The sequence below is a fragment of the Peromyscus maniculatus genome, chromosome 4 (genome assembly GCF_049852395.1).
Source record: "Peromyscus maniculatus bairdii isolate BWxNUB_F1_BW_parent chromosome 4, HU_Pman_BW_mat_3.1, whole genome shotgun sequence".
NCBI classification, from domain to species: Eukaryota; Metazoa; Chordata; class Mammalia; order Rodentia; family Cricetidae; genus Peromyscus; species Peromyscus maniculatus.
The window spans coordinates 134499245-134518441 of record NC_134855.1 but is presented as its reverse complement, the minus strand read 5'-3'; the positions used below and the strand labels follow the sequence as shown (position 1 = coordinate 134518441).

General features: G+C 38.5%; 1 protein-coding gene across 1 annotated transcript in view; it reads right to left on the bottom strand.

The window, feature by feature from the left end:
* Itch (itchy E3 ubiquitin protein ligase) overlaps positions 1–19197 on the bottom strand; it is a 112092-nt gene that overhangs the window by 69446 nt on the left and 23449 nt on the right. Inside the window, exons 3-6 of the mRNA XM_042276563.2 lie at positions 16002–16092; positions 6951–7092; positions 3021–3145; positions 1905–2042 (exon numbers count right to left, since the gene is read on the bottom strand). Coding sequence (XP_042132497.2) covers positions 1905–2042; positions 3021–3145; positions 6951–7092; positions 16002–16071 — 475 coding nt within the window. The 5' untranslated portion in view covers positions 16072–16092. The remainder of the gene's footprint in view (positions 1–1904; positions 2043–3020; positions 3146–6950; positions 7093–16001; positions 16093–19197) is intronic.

Below are 19197 nucleotides of genomic sequence, written 5' to 3'. Positions count from 1 at the left end.
ACCCTGCTCAGTCCCCTAGGGCTGTCTCAGCAAGGTTCTTCTGTTCAGCTCTGCCTTGCTCAGTCCCCTAAGCGAACATCTCTGCAAGGTTTTTTTCTGCTCAGTTCCCTAAAGGATGTCTTAGCAAGGTTCTTCTCTGCACCTCGAATGAAGACCTTCACACCCAAGACTCTATTGAGAAAGAGATGTATTTGGGAAGGAGTTGTCCAGGAGAGTAGCTGCCTCTGCCAGGGAGGGAAAGAACAGCCCACAACTGAACAGGCAGGGTGGTTTATATAGAGTTTTTTAGGGGTGGAGTTAGAAGATTTTCTGTCCAGGGATTGGTTAGTTTTTTGTTTGTTTGTTTGTTTTGTTTTTGTTTTTATTTGCTCAAGGATTGGTTAGTTTCATGGGTTAGGGGCAGAGATGGCCCTGATTTCAGAGACAAACTATGTTTCTTTCACTGGCCTCTCTTAGCTTTTTGGCTCTAATTCTAAGGCCAGGGCATATTTCTCTCACTGGTTGTGATTCTATGGACAAAGAGTGTTTCTTTGGCACTGGTTTCAGAGTCAGGACATCTTTCTTTGGTTCTGGGTTCAGGGATAAAGTGTTTCTTTCACTGGCTTGGGTCCCAGACCTAGGCTGTGTTTCTTTCCCTGGTTCTGGGCTCCAGGGTCAGGGTGGGTTTCTTCAGTTGGCCCCTTTTCCCTACAATCACTGCCTGGTGTGATTCAACTTTTATTCATCCAGCTTTTTAACTTGCAGAATTTTTTTAATTTATAGAAACACTGCAACAAAAACAAAATATTTAATGTGATCAGTGTCTTTTTTATTAATTTTATTATGGTATTGGGAATTGAATTTAGGGTCTCACACATGCTACGTACCACTCTACCACTAAGCTATATTCCTAGACCAATGCCTTTTTAAAAAGAAAATAAACCTATTTTTTTCTGCAAAGACCAGTAATAACAATAATTATAAATACCACACTAGCTATTGTTTGTCAGAAGACTAAGAGACCTGAACACAAAGCAATAACTGATCTGAGCATGCTGGCCTATGTCTGCCTCATAATTCCAGCACCTGGAAGGCTGAGGCAAGAAGACGAGCGTTCAAAACCAATGGAGTACTGGAGACACAGCTCTGTGGGTGTGTAAGCACCAGGACCTGGGTTCAGACCCTCAGCATCCATGTAGAAACCTGGTGAGGCAGCACGCGCTTATAATCCCAGAAATAAACCGAAGGCTGGAGACAGGTGGATCCTAGGGGGTCTCTGCTTAGATACCCTAGACAAACTGGAAGATCATGAGAAATCCTATCTCAAAAAAACACAGCAGATGGGGGCTGGAAAGAGGGCTTGTAAGGACCAGAGAAGAGTCCCAGCATCCACGTCAGGCAGTTCATAACTACCTAGCTCCATAGGATTATCTAGGGAACCCACACAGGTGACATACACTCACAGACAAACACATACATATATACCATTAAAAATAATTTTTTTAAGGCAGACAAATGACTGAGGAAGACTTCCTAATATTAACCTTTGGCATCTACTGATGCATGCACAGGAGTATACTACCACCACCACTCATAATTCACACACACGCATGCATGCACGCACGCACGCACGCACGCACGCACGCACGCACGCACGCACGCACTACAGAGAGACAGAGAGAGAAAGAGTAAGAAAGGTCAGCCTAGTCTACGTGGTATATTATTATCTTCAAAAAAAGGAGGGGGAAATGTAACCACTTAGCCAGGTGTTGGTGGTGCATGCCTTTAATCCCAGCACTCAGGAGCCAGAGGCTCTGAGGTGAGGCCAGCCTGATCTACAGAGCAAGTTCCAGGACAGCCAGCGCTACACAGAGAAACCCTGTCTTGAAAAACTGAAAACCGAAAAAGAAAAAGTAATCACTTACTTTCTGAGCACGAAGTTTCACCATTAGTAACCACTTCAGCTTCTACTTGCAGCCCATCAAGACAAACTGACAAGTCTCCGATTGTCTCTGTTGGCTCTTTGTCTCCTAGAAGCTGCAAAGTAATAACTACTTCTTCAACTGAAAAAGAACAAAATTATACAAGAAAGATCACTCTTCCTATTATGTGTACACTGTTTTACTGGACAAAGGTTTAAGAACCTTTAAGACCAGAACAATGCTTTTTAAAAAGAAAATAAACTTCACCAATATATAGAATACAAAATATTACATAATCCACATCATCTATTATATTCATTCCACCTTGTAAGAACATAGTATAAATCAAACCAACATGAAAAAAAAGGTTATTTAGCAATATAAACTTGGGCTATAGTGAATGAAAACATAATTTAAGAATGGATTATATATCATAAAGACCTAAATAAGAAAAATATTCTGAGAATTGTGTCAAGGGATAAAAAAACAATTCACATTTAAACTATCAGCTCTAACTAAAATGAGTTGTGACTTTATAAATATTTTCATCACCTAAAATAGGACACTTCAAATTTAAGCAATAGAAACAAACACTGAGGAATCTGTCTACTCCTTTAACCCTAACATCACTTTTGTCTCTCTGAAGTATTTTCCTTCATTTCTGCTTAAAATCTTTTAGTTTTTCAGTAATTCACTATGTATTACTTTATTAATACTTATTTACTAAGGAAATAAATATTTACTAAAATAGTATATCCAAATGAATGACCAAACAAAATTATTCAGAATGCTTTAAATAGCTTTAGGACTTTTCTGTCACTTTTTATAACCACATAGATACTTTTTATAGTTGTTTTGTTTTTGTCTTTCTCTCACAATGTAGCCCTGGCTGGCCTGGAACTCAGTATATATATAGCCCAGGCTGGCCTTGACCTTACAGAGATTCATCTGCCTCTACTTTCCGGATGCTACAATTAAACATGTCAACCACCCCCAGTTCAATAATCATTTAAATTTAAGGACCAATAATGATGTGAGTTGTTCCACATGTTTAACATAAGAATTTCTCCCCCCCAAAAAAACAGCAAAGTACATTTTATGTTCCTCTTACATACATACGTTTCATATTGTTTGACTTTAATGTTTCATAAATATCTAATGCAGCAGTTCCCAACAAAACATCAGATTTCAGGGTCTGGTGACTCCACACACGAAAATGTAATTTACTCGTAGGGGTAACGATCCTGAAAGTAAAAAAGGGAAATATTGTTTTCATTAAATACCATAATGAGGTCCTTAGTAAGTTACAATAAAGCTTTAATGTCTAAAATTTTTTTATTGTACCTCTTTTTCTTAAATTAAAACAAATTATGTTTATTCATTTAGTTGGATGTGGAGGTCAAAGGACAACTTACAGGAGTTAGTTCTCTCCTTCCAGCATTAGGGTCTCAGGGATCTAGCTCAGACTGTCAGTCTTGGAGGCAAGTACCTTTACCTACTGAACTAGGTGGGCAGTCCCTCACTGTGCCTCCTAAAGGTTTACTATTAACCAGGTGGTCTATGCTCTGAAATCTCATGAAAACTGTGTTTGAATGCAACTGGACTGTAAGATCACTAACACACACACACACATACACACACATGTACGTATGCGTGCAAGACAAAACTGCTTATAAGGCAACAGATTATTAAAAGAGTGGATTTATTGAAACAATATAATATGCCTCATAAAGATACACAATTTCATGTGTTCATTTTAAAAGGCATGTTTTGAAATAGTGAATTCACAAATTAAATCCTTACTTAGGCGATGCATTTCACTGAACTTGAGGTGATTTCATTAATCCCCACAGTAAGGGTATCATATGAGAATTAATACTAAAAATGATGCCCCTCAGAGAAGCTGAGCAAACTGCCAAGGTCATCCAGCTAGTAAGCCAGCTGAAGTTTGAACTAAAGTCTACTGTGATACACCAAAAGTTCCCCAGGCCATCATTCATTTTGAAAATTATATCAATACACCAAGTTTCACAATGTGGGAGGCAAAGTCACCAGGATAACCATCATATATAGAAGTACAAGCTTGGATAACACAGTGAGACCCTGTCTCACAACAGAAGCACACACCTCATGCTTGGCAAAAGCACGCAATGAAGAATGTACTCTATAATGCTGTTTCCAAGGCAAGAGAAATTAGGAGAACATGAAAATTCCACAAACAAAATCTAAATTGACCTTCAGCAAATTCTTAATAATTCAATTTTATTTTTATCTCTTTTCTCTTTTGAGACAGGGTCATACTTAGATAACCCTGGCTGGCCTAGAACTCACTGTACATACCAGACTGGCCTGAAATCTGAAATCCTAAGCGCTAAAATCATATGCATGTAATTTTAAAATTTCATTCATTTTCTTAAAATTATCACCAGACACATGCTCCTAGGACTTCAGACATTCATATTATAGACATATCAATTGTTTTGATAATTACTGGGAATAAATATAATCAAATAAGTTTATTGTTTGAAGAGAAAAGCTTATAGCTTCTCATCTTGGCATTTAAAAGAACATCTTTTTTTCCTAGTCATTAGTGTATTTCTTTTTCTTTTTTTTTTTTTTTTGGTTTTTCGATACAGGGTTTCTCTATGTAGCTTTGCGCCTTTCCTGGAACTCACTCTGTAGCCCAGGCTGGCCTCGAACTCACAGAGATCTGCCTGCCTCTGCCTCCCAAGTGCTGGGATTAAAGGCGTGCGCCACCACCCACCTGACCATTAGTGTATTTCTTTAAGTGAAACAAAATCAAGAGCTGTAAATATCAAGTAATAAAAATTATTTGTATTTTTGTTGTTGTTACTGCTGTTTTATTTTGTTTTGTTTTGTTTTTTGAGACAGGATTTCTCTGTGTAGCCCTGGCTGTTCTGGAATTCGCTCTGTAGACCAGACTGGCCTCAAACTAACAGATCCACCTGCCTCTTCCTCCAGAGTGCTGGGATTAAAGGTGTGCACCACCACTGCCCAGCAATTTGTCTGTATTTTATATTGAAACAAATTATTACATTCTGATCTACATTTTAATCTATGTTTCCCAAATCCTATGTGCTACATTATCTACTCATTGGCAAATTATGCTTTTCCTCTTCATTTTAAAAATTACAATTCCTTTCAATGAATGCTCAATGTCTCAGGTTGTACTACCAACATCTGACATTTTGTCAGTAAGTGTGCAAACTGAGCACTATCTTATTTTTATGAATTTACACTGCAGATAAAAATCAGCATGCATGCACATGCATATATATAAATCATATAAGCCTAGTATCTTAATATTAACATATATTAGAAAACAACTATTATAAGAGAGAAACTCCATGGCTACATAAAGGATATTAGATATGTATATACTCAGCTAGAAGTGTAACCATGATATAATTATTAACTATAAAAGCAGTTATAGGGACTGGAAAGATGGCAAAGAGTGTAAAATGCGTCTAGTACAAGTCTAGTGACCTGAGTTCACTCCCCGGAACCCACAAGAAAAATTTGACTCCACAAAACTGTCCCCCTAACTTCATGATACCACAACATGCACTGCCTCATAAACACACATGAAATAATAATAAATTAATTTAAATAAATTAAAATAGGTGTGGAGGCATAGTTCAGTGGTTAAAAGCACTAAATGTGCTTCCAAAGGACCAGGGTTTGATTCCAGCTCCAGGGAGATCTGTGGCTCTCTTCTGGCCTCAGGGTACCCACATCCATGTGCACACAGAGATGTACACACACATAAATAAATAAATTAAAATAAAGTAAATTTTAAAATAAAAATAAAATCAGTGCTATAGAAAAAATATATGGTACACTTTTTTGGCATAACACTTTTTCATATAGTATTTTAAAAATATAACAAAATTGAATGTTGGTTTGCAGGGGCACTATAATTAAAAAATACAAAATTGTTTCTTTAAACAGTGTTTTGCAATGTAATCCAGGTATGTCTAATACTTGTAATCCTTTTATCTTAGCCTGAGAATGTCTAGGATTATATGCATGTACCACCATACCCAACATATATATACACATACACACAAAACCCTAATTTAAAAAAAAGAATTGCTAGGTGGTGGTAGCTCATGCCTTTAATCCCAGCATTCAGGAGGCAGAGGCAGGTGGAGCTGAGTTTGAGGCCAGACTGGTCTACAGAGTGAGTTCTAGGGTAGTGAGGGCTACACAGAAAAATCCTGTCTCAAAAAGGAAAACAAAAATTAAGTGCAGGGCATAGAAGCACATACCTACAGTAAAAGCATTCAAGAGGTTTGAGGCAAAAAGAGATAAAGAATCCAAGGCCAGTAAAGAATTCAAGGCCAGTCTGAGCTACATAGCAAGTTCCAGGCAAGTCTAACCTACTCAGCAAAACCCTGTCTCAAAAGAGAACAAAACAAAAACAAACGAGTTTGTTAAAAAAAAAAAAAAAAAAGTGAGTTAATCTCTGAACCTGACTCGGCCCCAATTTAAGAAGAGGGCTACTGGGACTAGAAAGACAGCTCAGGGGTTAAGAGCACTTGCTACTTTTTGCAGAGGAACTGGATTCTCTCCCTAGTATATAAATGACGGCTAACAACCATTTGTAACTCCAGTTCCAAGGGCTCTGACACCTTCTTCTGACCTCCCAGGGCACTATATACACATTTGATGCATAGTCACATATGCAGGCAAAACACACATACACATAAAATATAATCTTTCTTAAAGGCTATTATAATGACGTAAATATAATACTAATTAATGTCGGAATTTAGTTTTTTAGAAACCTAAAATCAAAAGGGAAAGCTATTATAAAGAGCTCTTCCTGTTCTTCCGTGGCAACAGTGATAGCACCACCAACTAAACTGGAGAAGACGAAGACAGATCAGAGCAAACAGGAAACTAGAGGAAAGAGTCCTGGGAGCAGGTGGGGGAGGTCGAAGAGAAAAGGGAAGGCAAAGAAACACGCTCATTAGAGTCGCATCTCTGCTCATGAACTAGAGAAGTATCACTGTGGGAACTTACACCGTAAGGGGTTGCTTCCACTTGGGACTGTTTGTATTGTTGCATTTTTCTGTCTTCTTTGACTGCCCATCTACTGTGACTTCTACATAAGGACTTGGTCCAAACCAATTCTTTTTATTTTCTTTAAGTTTGGCTGAGATGACTGTAAAAGAAAAAAAGAACACTTTAACATTTGAAATATTAGTTTACTCCTTGATCAATGCCATTTCATTAAAGATTAAGCCAGTTATTTTTATTTAGAAGCAGCTATTCCCTAAAACGTTTATTCATGATATTTATATTTCTTATATTTTTCCTATCTTAGTAAATATATACATACAGGACTTCTACATATCAGATACTCAAATAACTACCATGAGACCCCACCCCCTATAGCCAGTGCCAGGATCCTTTGGCTACCATGCCTAGCCAAAATGAATTTATAGCCCAGCTCCCCAAGAAGTATATCAAGCAGTCTAACATCTAGGAACTGAGCAAGCACAGACCCAGGGGATGGTCCTAATCTCTGACTTCTGTATCAAGTAGTCTTCTAGCATGACTTTGGCCAAATCATTTCTTATTTTCCTCTAATACACACATACAAACACACACACACACACACACACACACACACACACACACACACACACACACACAGCTGGCATGGAGCTTATCATGATGGTTTGAATAAAAATAGCCCCAACAGGCTCATGTATTTGAATGCTTAGTCACCAGGGAGCAGCACTATTTGAAAGGATTAGAAGGATTAGGAGGTCTGGCCTTGTTGGAGAAAGTATGTCACTGGAGGTGGTACTTCAGGTTTCAAAAGCCTGTGCCTCTCTCTCTGCTGTCTGCAAATATGAATACAGAACTCTCAGATACTTCTCCAGCACCATGTCTGCCTGTGTGCCACCATGCTCCCCATTATGATAACAATGGACTAAACCTCTGAAACAGTAGGCAAACCCCAATTAAATGTTTTCCTTTATAAGAGCTGCCATTCTCAAGCAGGGCATGGTAGCACATACCTTTAATCTCAGCATGCGGGAAGCAAGAGGCAGGTAGATCTCTGAGTTCAAGGCCAGCCTGGCCTACAGATGGAGTTCCAGGACAGCCAGGGCTACACAGAGAAACCCTGTGTCAAACAACAAATACAAAAAATTTTTGCTGTGGTCATGGTCTCTTCATAGCCGTAGAAACCCTAAGATAATAGGATTTAAACCCATGTGCTTCTGTATGTATGTACATTTATTCATACATATTTCATATACTTGTATTTTACATTTTACACTATATTTATTTTATTTCTGGGAAGGAGTGCTTGTACCATGGTGTAAGTATGAGGGCCAGAGCACAACTTGAGGGAGATGGTTCTCCCTCCACCATGTTGTTTCTAGAGATTGAACTCAGGTCACCAGGCTTTGTGGCAAGCGCCTTTATCCACTAAGCTATCACTGGCCCAATACATACTTTTTTTTTTTTTTTTTTTTTTTTTTTTAGTTTTTCGAGACAGCATTTCTCTGTGTAGCTTTGGGTCTATCCTGGAACTCGTTCTGTAGACCAGGCTGGCCTCAAACTCACAGAGATCCATCTGCTTCTGCTTCCCGAGTACTAGGATTAAAGGCATGCGCCACCACCTCCTGGCACATTTCTTTTTATAAGTTCATTATCTTGGATATTTGTTACAGTATCAGAAAGCTGACAAATACATGATGTATTTGCTGAAAATAATTTTTATCTGTTATTTTTTGTTTTCCCATTTTTCACGTGTGTGTAGTATGTGCATGAGTCAATGGTGGTGCATACATGTGTATAACCATGGGTTTTTTGCATGTATTTGGGTGCACGTATGTGGGTAAGTATGCATGTGTGTATGAATTCATTTGAAGGCTTAAGGTTGATGCTGGGAATCATCCTTGATCAATCTTCTACTTTATTCATGGAAGGAAGATCTCTCAAGTAAACCTACAGCTGGCTGATATGGCTGCTCTTGCTAACCAGCTTGCTCTGGGTCTCCCTTCTCCACCTTCCAAGGCTTAAATTACAAGCAGGTTACCACAGCCACCCAGCATTTACTTCTGGGGAAAGGAACTCCAGTGTCCTCATATTTGCATAGCAAGTACTATTACCACTGAGCCATATTCCCAGTCCCTTATTTATTTGTTTGTTCATTTATTTATTTGATTTTTAAGTCCTGTGCTTAAGTATACTCGAACTTTTAGACAAAAGATTAAAATGACAGCCCAGCATTGGTGGCACACGCCTTTAATCCCAGCACTCAGGAGGCTGAGGCAGATGATCTGAGTTCGAGGCCAGCCTGGTTTACAGAGTTCAGGGCAGCCAGGGCTACACAGAGAAATCCTGTATTGAACCTGCACGTGCCCCCCCCCCCAAATTGTCTAGAGATAATAACTCTTTGTGATATCAACAAGAAGTTACTTTTTTTCTCTCTTTTGCTTAAACTTCTTCCTTTCATCATTAGTATTGCTTAAAAAAAAAAAAAAAAAAAAAAAAACTAGTGCCGGGCGTTGGTGGTGCACACCTTTAATCCCAGCACTCCGGAGGCAGAGCCAGGCGGATCTCTGTGAGATCGAGGCCAGCCTGGGCTACCAAGTGAGCTCCAGGAAAGGCGCAAAGCTACACAGAGAAACCCTGTCTCTGGAAAAAAAAAAACAAAAAACTAATTTCATTTTTGAGAATGTTAAAAGCAAAATAGTAACTTCATTTTTTAAAATGTAAAGGTATATAAATTACTGATGTAACCTGAAAAATAAAAACAGTTAAGAGATAGAAGACAGTACCAGACCAGTCAAAATTTTCAATACTGAGCTCTCTCTTTGCCCCCAAAGGCAGAAGATGCCTGATCCAATTTAAATCAGTCTGGATTGAAGAAGGAGGAAATAATTAGAATCTAGCATTGACAAAGAAATAGTACCTTTCATTGAGAATTGCTGGTAAAGAAATATCAATTAAAAAAACAACAACAACAACAAAAAAAAAAACCAAACTGAGGGAAGCTCCATGAAAAATATTCTAGGATGCTATTACCTTAAGATAGCATTGTTTGTTTGTTCGGTTTTAGTTTTTTGAGACAAGGTTTCTTGTGTGTAGTCCTGGCTGTCCTGGATCTAGCTTTATAGACCAAGCTGGCCTTGAAAACCCAGAGATCCTCCTGTCTCTGCCTCCAGAGTGCTGGGATCAAAGGCGTGTGCCACTACAGCCCAGTTTATCCTCAGGTTTTGATCAATTGAATGCAGTAATTAAGTTATGTGTGAAGACCACACATATACACACACATACATACACATAATTTTTAGAAAGGATATGGTTTGTGGCCTACACATTTACAGTCTAGAAGATGATATAAACCAGGAAGAGCAGAAACTAAGTAATACAACAGGGTGCAAACTGTTCTGTATTCAATATATGTTAAAGGGAAAGAGACTGGGGGTCACTATGTAATGGAGCTATAGGTACCTGCCTACCTTAAGAATCTAGCAACTCATCTAGACCATATGGAGCTGCAATGGAAAATCTTAGCTAAGACTAAAAAACTACACCTAAAGCAGTGTAGGTTTCTAAGCAGAAACATAACCTAAGAGGTAGCATATTAAAATATTCATCTTAAAATGATGTACAGTATGGCTAAAAGGATAAACAAAGATAAAAATGTTACTTAACAATAGGAACCAAAAGATTTGAATAGCCATTTTCCAAAACAGATATAAAATTAGCCAAAAAGTACACAAAAACATGCTGAATATCATTAGCCATAGGGAAACAAAACCCCAGCTAGTAGGATGGGTACAATCAAAATGACAGATTTCAAGGACTGGGAAGAGATGGAGACATTGGAAACCTATTATATTGCTGATGAAACTACACAATAGTGAAGCTGTTTTGAAAAATAAACTGGAATCCTCAAAATGCTAAACATGGATACTATATAACTAAGCAATTCAACTCCTACATGCATACCCAAATAAGCAGAAAGCACACATCCTCACAAAACTATACAAATGTTCCTATCATTACTCATAGGGTATTATCCATAATAAATGAAAAGTACAAGTCTAGAAAGAAGGCTTGGAGAACCTAGTTGTTTGCTGAGGACTTTAGTTTGATCCAAAGAACCTCATGGTGGAAGGAGAGAATCATTGTCAACTGGCTTCCATACACATGCACACTTATATGTGTGTACAAATGAACACAAACATACACACTAAATAAATGTAAAAATAAATAAATAAGAGAGGAAACAATGCAAACATCCATCATTAACTAAGAAATACATAAATAAATATTGTACATTAACATAATGAAATACTATTTGGCAATAAAAAAATATGAAGTACATGCTACAATGTAAATGAACCTTGAAAACATGCTAAGTGTAAGAAGATACAAACTGTATAAGAGAGCTCCAAATCCACAAAAAGTGGGTAAGCGATCACCTAGATTTGTGCTTACTATTCACAGAGTAAACGGTTTGAGATGCTAATAGATACAAGGATTCTTTCTGGAGAGACAAAAATCATTCTAAAATTGTTAAAGCAGGTGTGGTGGCATGTCTGCAATCCCAGCATTTAGGAGGGAAGCAGGAGGTCCCCTGTTCGAAGTCATCCTTGGCTACATATCATATTTGGCACCAGATTGAGCTGGGAGACATTGTCTAACAAAACAAAGCACAAAGTAAATAAATAAAAACAGCATGATCCATCAAATGGACCTAACACCAAAGAACACAAAATCTCGGGAGCCCATGAACGCTTCTCTTAAATAGACCATATACTAGGACACAAAACAAATACTAACAAATTCAGGAAAATTGAAACGACTCTGTGGATACTATCTGACCACAATGCAACAAAGCTTAAAATAAACATCAAGTGAATCTCTAGTAATTACATAAGCTCATGGAAATTAAACAGATTACTGAATGATAGATAAGTCTAAGAAGCAGCTTAGGAAGAAATCCAGAAGAAATAAAAATTTCCTCGAATTAAATGAAAAACACAACAAAACTTCTGGGACCCATTAAAAGGAGTTCTAAGAGGGAAGTTTATAGCTCTAAGCACCCATACTAAAAATTGGATCAAGCCTGGCGTTGGTGGCACAGGCCTTTAATCCCAGCACTTGGGAGGCAGAAGCACACGGATCTCTGTGAGTTTGAGGCCAGCCTGGTCTACAGAGCAAGTTCAGGACAGCAAGAGCTACAGAGAAATCCTGTCTCAAAAAAGTTAAAAAAAAAAAAAAATACTGAAACTGCTGGGAGAAAACACGGGGCAGTACCATACAAGATAAAGACATAGTAAAGGACTTTCTGAACAGGACTCCATTTGCTCCTAAATTAAGGCCAACAACTGATAGATGGGACCTCATTACACTAAAAGTCTTCTCTACAGCAAGGGAAAAATCAATTGAATGAAGGGGGGTAGAATTTTTGCCAGCTATAGATCTGATAAAGGATTAATATCCAGTATAAACAAAGAACTCAAAGCTATGAGTCTGAACACAGAGTTCTCAAAAGAAATGAAAATGGCTAAGAAACACCCTTAAAGTGTTCAGCATCATCAGCAATCAGGGAAATGAAAACTAAAACTATTCTGAGATTTCATCTTACCCCAATCAGAATGACTAAGATAAAAGAAAAACAAATAAACCGATAACAAATGCTGGTGAAGATGTGGGCAAGGAGGAATCTTCATTGATTGTTGGTGGAACTACAAACTGGTGGCGCCACTATGAAAATCAGTGTAGAGAATTTTCTAAAAGCTAAAAGGTAGATAGATATATCATAGGACCCAGCTATATTATTCCTTGGCATATGCACAAAGGATGCGACATCCTACTTTTCAGATACTTGCTAAGCCATTATCATTGCTGCTCCATTCACAATAGCAAGAAAATGGAGATAATCTAAATGTTCACCTGATTAATGGATAATGAAAATGTTGGACACTTATACAATAGAATTCTATTCACTGTAAAGAAAAGTAAAACATGACATTTGCAAGTAAATGGATAGAACTAGACACAATCATCCTGAGTGAGGTAACCCAGACTCGGAAAGGCGACAGCTACATGTTGTCTCTTACTTGTGGATCCTAGCTCCGAATCTTTAGATAGGAGTAGATAACTTGGTGCAGCTGCAGAAACCCAAAAAGTAGAAGGGATCATGGGAAGTAGAAGTGGAGTGGGCGGAAGAGCTCTAAAGAAGGGAAGAGGAGGACATGGGTGCTATGAAGGGGGAAATGAGAGAAAAAAAGAGGGGCGAATCACTTTAACTAGGGAAGGGGGAGGTAATACAGAGAAAGAGGGAAGGAGAGGAGGGATAAATAACACTCAAGAGATTTGAAAAAGTCATAAGGAAACATTTTATGTCAACATAAAATACATATATAATATATAACTAAACATTTACATATAGCTCAGATGTATATAATATATATAAGTGTATACACACACACATATACATATTTTTTAATGAAATTATGACACTTGGGGTGACAGTGGTCCCCCTAAGAGCAACAGACATCAAGTAAAAGTCCCAGGCCAGACATGGAAAACCCCCCTTTCAACTGCTGGTCAGGAGAGTCCAAGGTACTCCCAAAACAGTACATGCTGCTGCCATTGCTCTAACTGGTCTCTCAGAACTTGAAGTCAAGACCCTATTGCTAAAGACACCTCACACACTTTGAACACAGAACTTGGAAGAATCAAGCTAGCACTGACCTGGAAGCCTCTTGCCTGTGGACTAGCTCTCACAGTATCCAAAGATGCTAAGCAAGCTGCTAGAAGAGAAAAGCAATCAATAGTCCTACCCAGATGTGAACCCTAACAATGACCAGCACAGCAAGATACCCACAAGGGTACAATAGTGACACTTATATCTTAGGGATAACTAACAGCCATTTAATTAACTTTAAGGCCCACTCAACTGGAGAGAATTCATGCCTGCTACCACAGAGCTAGCCAACTACCTGTGGTTGGTGAGGTCATGGACCCTAGAGGAAAACCTACTATTGTCACTTATATCCATAGATAAGTGTATTTTTCACCCTTCATCAAAGTAGTTTCCTTTTGCAGCAGATAGAGATGATCACAAAAATCCCCAACTGGTCATAATTCAGAGAATAATTAATCATAGGATGCCTAACCCCAATTGCTACATCTACAATATAAACCTACACTTAAGACTCAGGGAACATTGTAGAAGTGGGAACAGAAAGACTTCAGCTGCAAAACAATGTCTTCTTCTATATATGACAGGGAAGTTGTACCCATGAAATCTCAACAATATCGTCACCTAAACAAGACCTGCACAATGGTACTATCACCCGACATCAACATGATTCAGGGAAATCTTGTAAGATCCACCCCCTAGATGAAGAGCCAAAGACAACTTATGACTACTAAGAGAGGGAAAATCAGTCTTCTCCAGGAATGAGCACTCTCATCCAACTCCAAGTAGTCAGCCCTAAATACACCCACCACCACCACCACCACCACCAGCAACAACACACTAAATGGATACAGTAGGGTATGTCTTGTGGTGTGTGTGTGTGTGTGTGTGTGTGTGTGTGTGTGTGTGTGTATAAAACAATATAATTAAAGAAGAGGTCATACATTTGAGTAGGGAAGAACACAGGAGTTAGAGGGAGAATGTAGGCTCACAAAGATAAGATAAATAATAGAGTATTTTATCTAAATTTGCCAAATACAAATGGACTAAATATTGTAACTGTAATTTCTTACCTGATAACTATTTTTGTTATATGTAGTTTACTACATTAAAGTTAACACCTTCCTTTTTAATTAGACAAAAAGGAGGAAATGCCATGGAATAATCCCTTTGTACACTGTGGAAGATTTGTTGCTGTGATTGGTTTAATTTAAAAAACAAAAACAAAAACAAAAACAAAAACTGACAGGCCAGTAGCCAGGCAGGAAATAGAGGCAGAACAACCAAACTAAGGATGGTGGGAAGAAGAAGGGTGGAGTCAGAGGAATTGCCAGAAAATGCAGAGGGAGCAAGACACACTGGAAGACAGGTAAAGCCACGAGTCATCTGGCAACACATGGATTAATAGAAATGAGTTAATTTAAAATGTAAGAGTTAGCAAGTAACAAGCCTGAACTATTGGCTAAGCATTTATAATTAATAATAAGACTCTCTTGTAGTTTTTTTTTTGGGGGGGGGAAGTGGCTACTGGGACTAGAAAACTCCATCGACACGGGAGGGATGGAAATGGTGTAAATGCAGTACTTATGTATGACATTCTCAAAATTAAAATTTTAAAAAGGTAAATAATAAAATTGATAGTGGTGATAATGGTTCAATTCTATTTATAATTTAATAAAATTATTAATAACCAAGAGTAATTGCCTAGATACCAGTTTAATGGAGGAGAATGAATCTATAAAATGTTTTGAGGCAAAAATGATTTTTATATATCTCTTATATTTTTGGTTGTGAGCCTAGCCTTTAATGGCTGAGCCATCTCTCCAGTCCAATTTTTATATATCTCAACATGTTCATGTATTTATTCATCAAATACTGATTTGGTGACTAAGATGTAATAGCCCATCCAAGATTTTGTTCTCGGGCTGGAGAGAAGACTCAGCAGTTAAGACCACTGGCTGCTCTTCCAGAGGTCCTGAGTTCAACCCCCAGCAACCACATGGTGGCTCACAACCATCTACAGTGGGATCTGATGCCTTCTTCTGGTGTGTGTATACATAATAAATAAAAAAAATCTTAAAAAAAAAAAAAAGATTTTGTTCTCATAAGATTTAAGAAAAGAAAGTTTTAGATTTTTTTTTTTAATTTAGATTCATGTATGTGTATGTAAGTAAATGCCACATATGAGTGCAGGTGTCCTCAAAGGTCAGGAGATGTTATTGGGTCCTCTGGAGCCTCCATGCATGATATGGGTACTGGAAACTGAACCAGGGTCTACTAGAAGAGGAGCAAGTGCTCTTAACCACTGAGCCATCTCTCCAGTCACCAAGATTATTTTTTTATAGAGGAGGCAGAGATATAAAGTACTGTACCTTTTTAAGACTTACCAGTGATCTGAAGTTGTGATTTCATGGTCAAGCTACCCACTGAATGAAGCTGTGATCCACTGTCAGACATACCATCAATAAGACAGCAGACCTGAAAACAATGAGATAATATTAGCATCAAAATTTTCCCTTTACAAATGTGTAAATAGCTATAATGTGACCTTTCGTACTAAAGGCTTCATAATAATCAACAGTCTTCACACTGCTAAACATAATTTTCAACTCGGGTATTCATTCTATTAGTAAGATGTAAGCTTCTTCCTCTAGTATAAACAACACTCTTCCCTTGAGTTCCCAAGACCCGTCTTCCAGATTTATGGTCTTCTGATTATTTCTTCTGCTCTTACTGAGGATCCCAGTTCAGTTAGTTCCCAGCACCTACACGGAGGGTCAGAACCAACTGTATTTCCAGTGCCAGAAGATCCAATGCCCTCCTTGTGCCTCCTCAGGCACCAGGTATGCAGACATACATGCAGGCAAAACACTCACCCACATAAAAGAAAATAAAACCGGGAGGTGATGGCGCACGCCTTTAATCCCAGCACTCGGGAGGCAGAGCCCACCTGGACTACAGAGTGAGTTCCAGGAAAGGCACAAAGCTACACAGAGAAACCCTGTCTTGATAAACCAAAAAAAAAAAAGAAAAAGAAAAGAATTTTTTAAAGTGTCCTTTTTCTTCTTTCTGCTCCTAATGCTGGCTTATGCTGGCTCAATTACTGGTTCTCTCTACATTCATTCCCTTGAGGACACTATCAGTTCTTAGAGCTTTAAAGTCCATCTATATAAAAACATGACCCAACCAACTAAATCTCTGGCCCACATGTTACTCCTAAAACTTAAAAAACTCCACTTGGTTATCTAAGACACCCCATCCTGAAGATAGTCCAAACTCAATTCCTGATCTGTTTTTGCAGACCTGTATTGAGTATTCTCATCAGTAGGTTGTGATTCTAGATGTTCTTCTAGATGGTCAAGCTTAAAACTCTGGAGTCATTCTTGACAACTTTCCTTAGATTTTGCTTCCAACTTGCCTACAAATTAAGTCTCTCTACTGAAGAGCCCTTTCATTCTGAATAAAATACATCTCATAAAATCATTAGTAGTCACCTAAACTAGAGGAATGAGATATAACGTGTATATATATACATATATATAAAGTTTCAACTCTGCATTGAATGATGTTACTATTTGATTCCCAAAGGAACCTCAGAAATATCACCATCATTCTGTAGTTTATTACCTAGTCCTTAATATCCAAAAGCACATTTACCACAGATCTATGACAAAAATAAAAAAAATTAGGAAATACAGACGCAATCAAGAAGCAAAATTGTGGTGATATTTTATTGGTGCTCTAACAAATAAGGCTTGCCTGGGTATCAGAGGAAAAAGCCAGCAACTATATTAAACATAGAGGTCAGGCAGTGGTAGCATATGCTTTTGATCCTAGCATTCGGGAGGCAGAGATTCATCCAGATCTCTGAGTTCAAGACCACACTGGGAACAGAGCCAGGAGTGGTGGCACATGCCTTTAATCCCAGCACTAGTTAACCATAGAGGTCTGTACAGACAGACAGGAAGTAATAGAACTGGGTGGAAAGAGGAAGTGATGTAGCTGGGCAGAGAGAGGAAGTAAGATGGAAGGGCACAGAAAGGTATATAGGCGTGAGTACACAGGAAGTATCTCTCTCGGGTTGAGGACTTCTTAGTGGTAAGAACATGTAGGGGGCTTGTTCTATGCCTCTGATCTTTCAGCTTTCACCCCAATATCTGGCTCTGGTTTTTTATTATAAGACCATTTAGCAATTTGTGTTACACAAAATTCCTTGGGATCTTAAAATAAGACAAATAGGAGTAGGCAGAAAATCTTGTAATTTGAATTTTATTTCTTCCTTTTACTCTCATTACTAGTTCCTTCATATGACTCATTTTATATGACTCTTCTTAAACTACTATAATAGTTCAGTATTCCTCATGAAAAAAGAAAACCAAGCAATGGAACAGAAAAAAGAACTGAGGCTAAGGGTAGAGCTCAGTTGGCAAAGTGCATAGATAGCATGCCTGAAGGCCGGGGGCCGTCCCCAGTACCGCATAAAACCTGGGTGCTGGGGGACGTCTTTCTGTACACTGTGGATACATGTTGTTCCCATTGGTTAATAAGTAAGCTGCTTTGGCCTATGGCAAGGCAGCTTTGGAGGCAGGCAGGAAATCCAAGGAGAGAGACAGTAAAAAGAAGGGCAGAGTCACGGGGGATGCCAGCCTGCCGCCCAAGGAGCAACATGCCAGCAGACTGGTAATGCCACAGCCATGTGGTAAAACATAGATTAACAGTAATAGGTTAATTTAAGATGAAAGAGTTAGCTAGCCAGTAGCTGAAGCCATAGGCCATACAGTTTGTAATTAATATAAGCCTTTGAGTAATTATTTTATAACTGGCTGTGGGACCACAGGTCCCAGGGGGCTGGGCAGGACCAGAGAAACTTCCAGCTACACCTGGGCATGGTAATTCATAACTGTAATTCCAGGACTCCAGAAGTGGAAACAGAAGAATCAGAAGTTCAAGGTCGTCTTTAGCTATATAGCCAGTTAGAAGCTAGCCTGAGCTACATGAAACTCTAATCTCAAAAAGAAAAAGTTAAAAACCAACTACAGAAATCAATGGAGAGCCAGGAGTAGTGGCACACGCCTTTAATTCCAGCACTCGGGAGGCAGAAGCTTAAGGTACTTGCTGCCCAGCCTTACAACTTAAATTTGATCCTGAAGTCCACATGCTGGAAGGAGGGAACACACACACTCTCACATGTTGCCTTCTGATTTCTTCATATGCACAGTAGAACACAATGAATGAATGAATGAATGAATGAATGAATGAATGAATATAATAAAAGTCAATGGAAGGAATGAGCTCTTGTTCTATCATTAGTAATAAATATTAGAAACAAAATATGAGCTGGGCATGGTGGCACACGCCTTTAATCCCAGCACTCAGGAGGCAGAGGCAGGCGGATATCTGTGAGTTCAAGGCCAGCCTGGGCTACCAAGTGAGTTCCAGGAAAGGCGCAAAGCTACACAGAGAAACCCTGTCTCGAAAAACCAAAAAGAAAGAAAAAAATAAATAAATAACCTAGAAAACTGAGCAGTATCACTGACAATGAAAAGTAGAGAACCTTGTAAGTGAAAACAACAACAACAACAA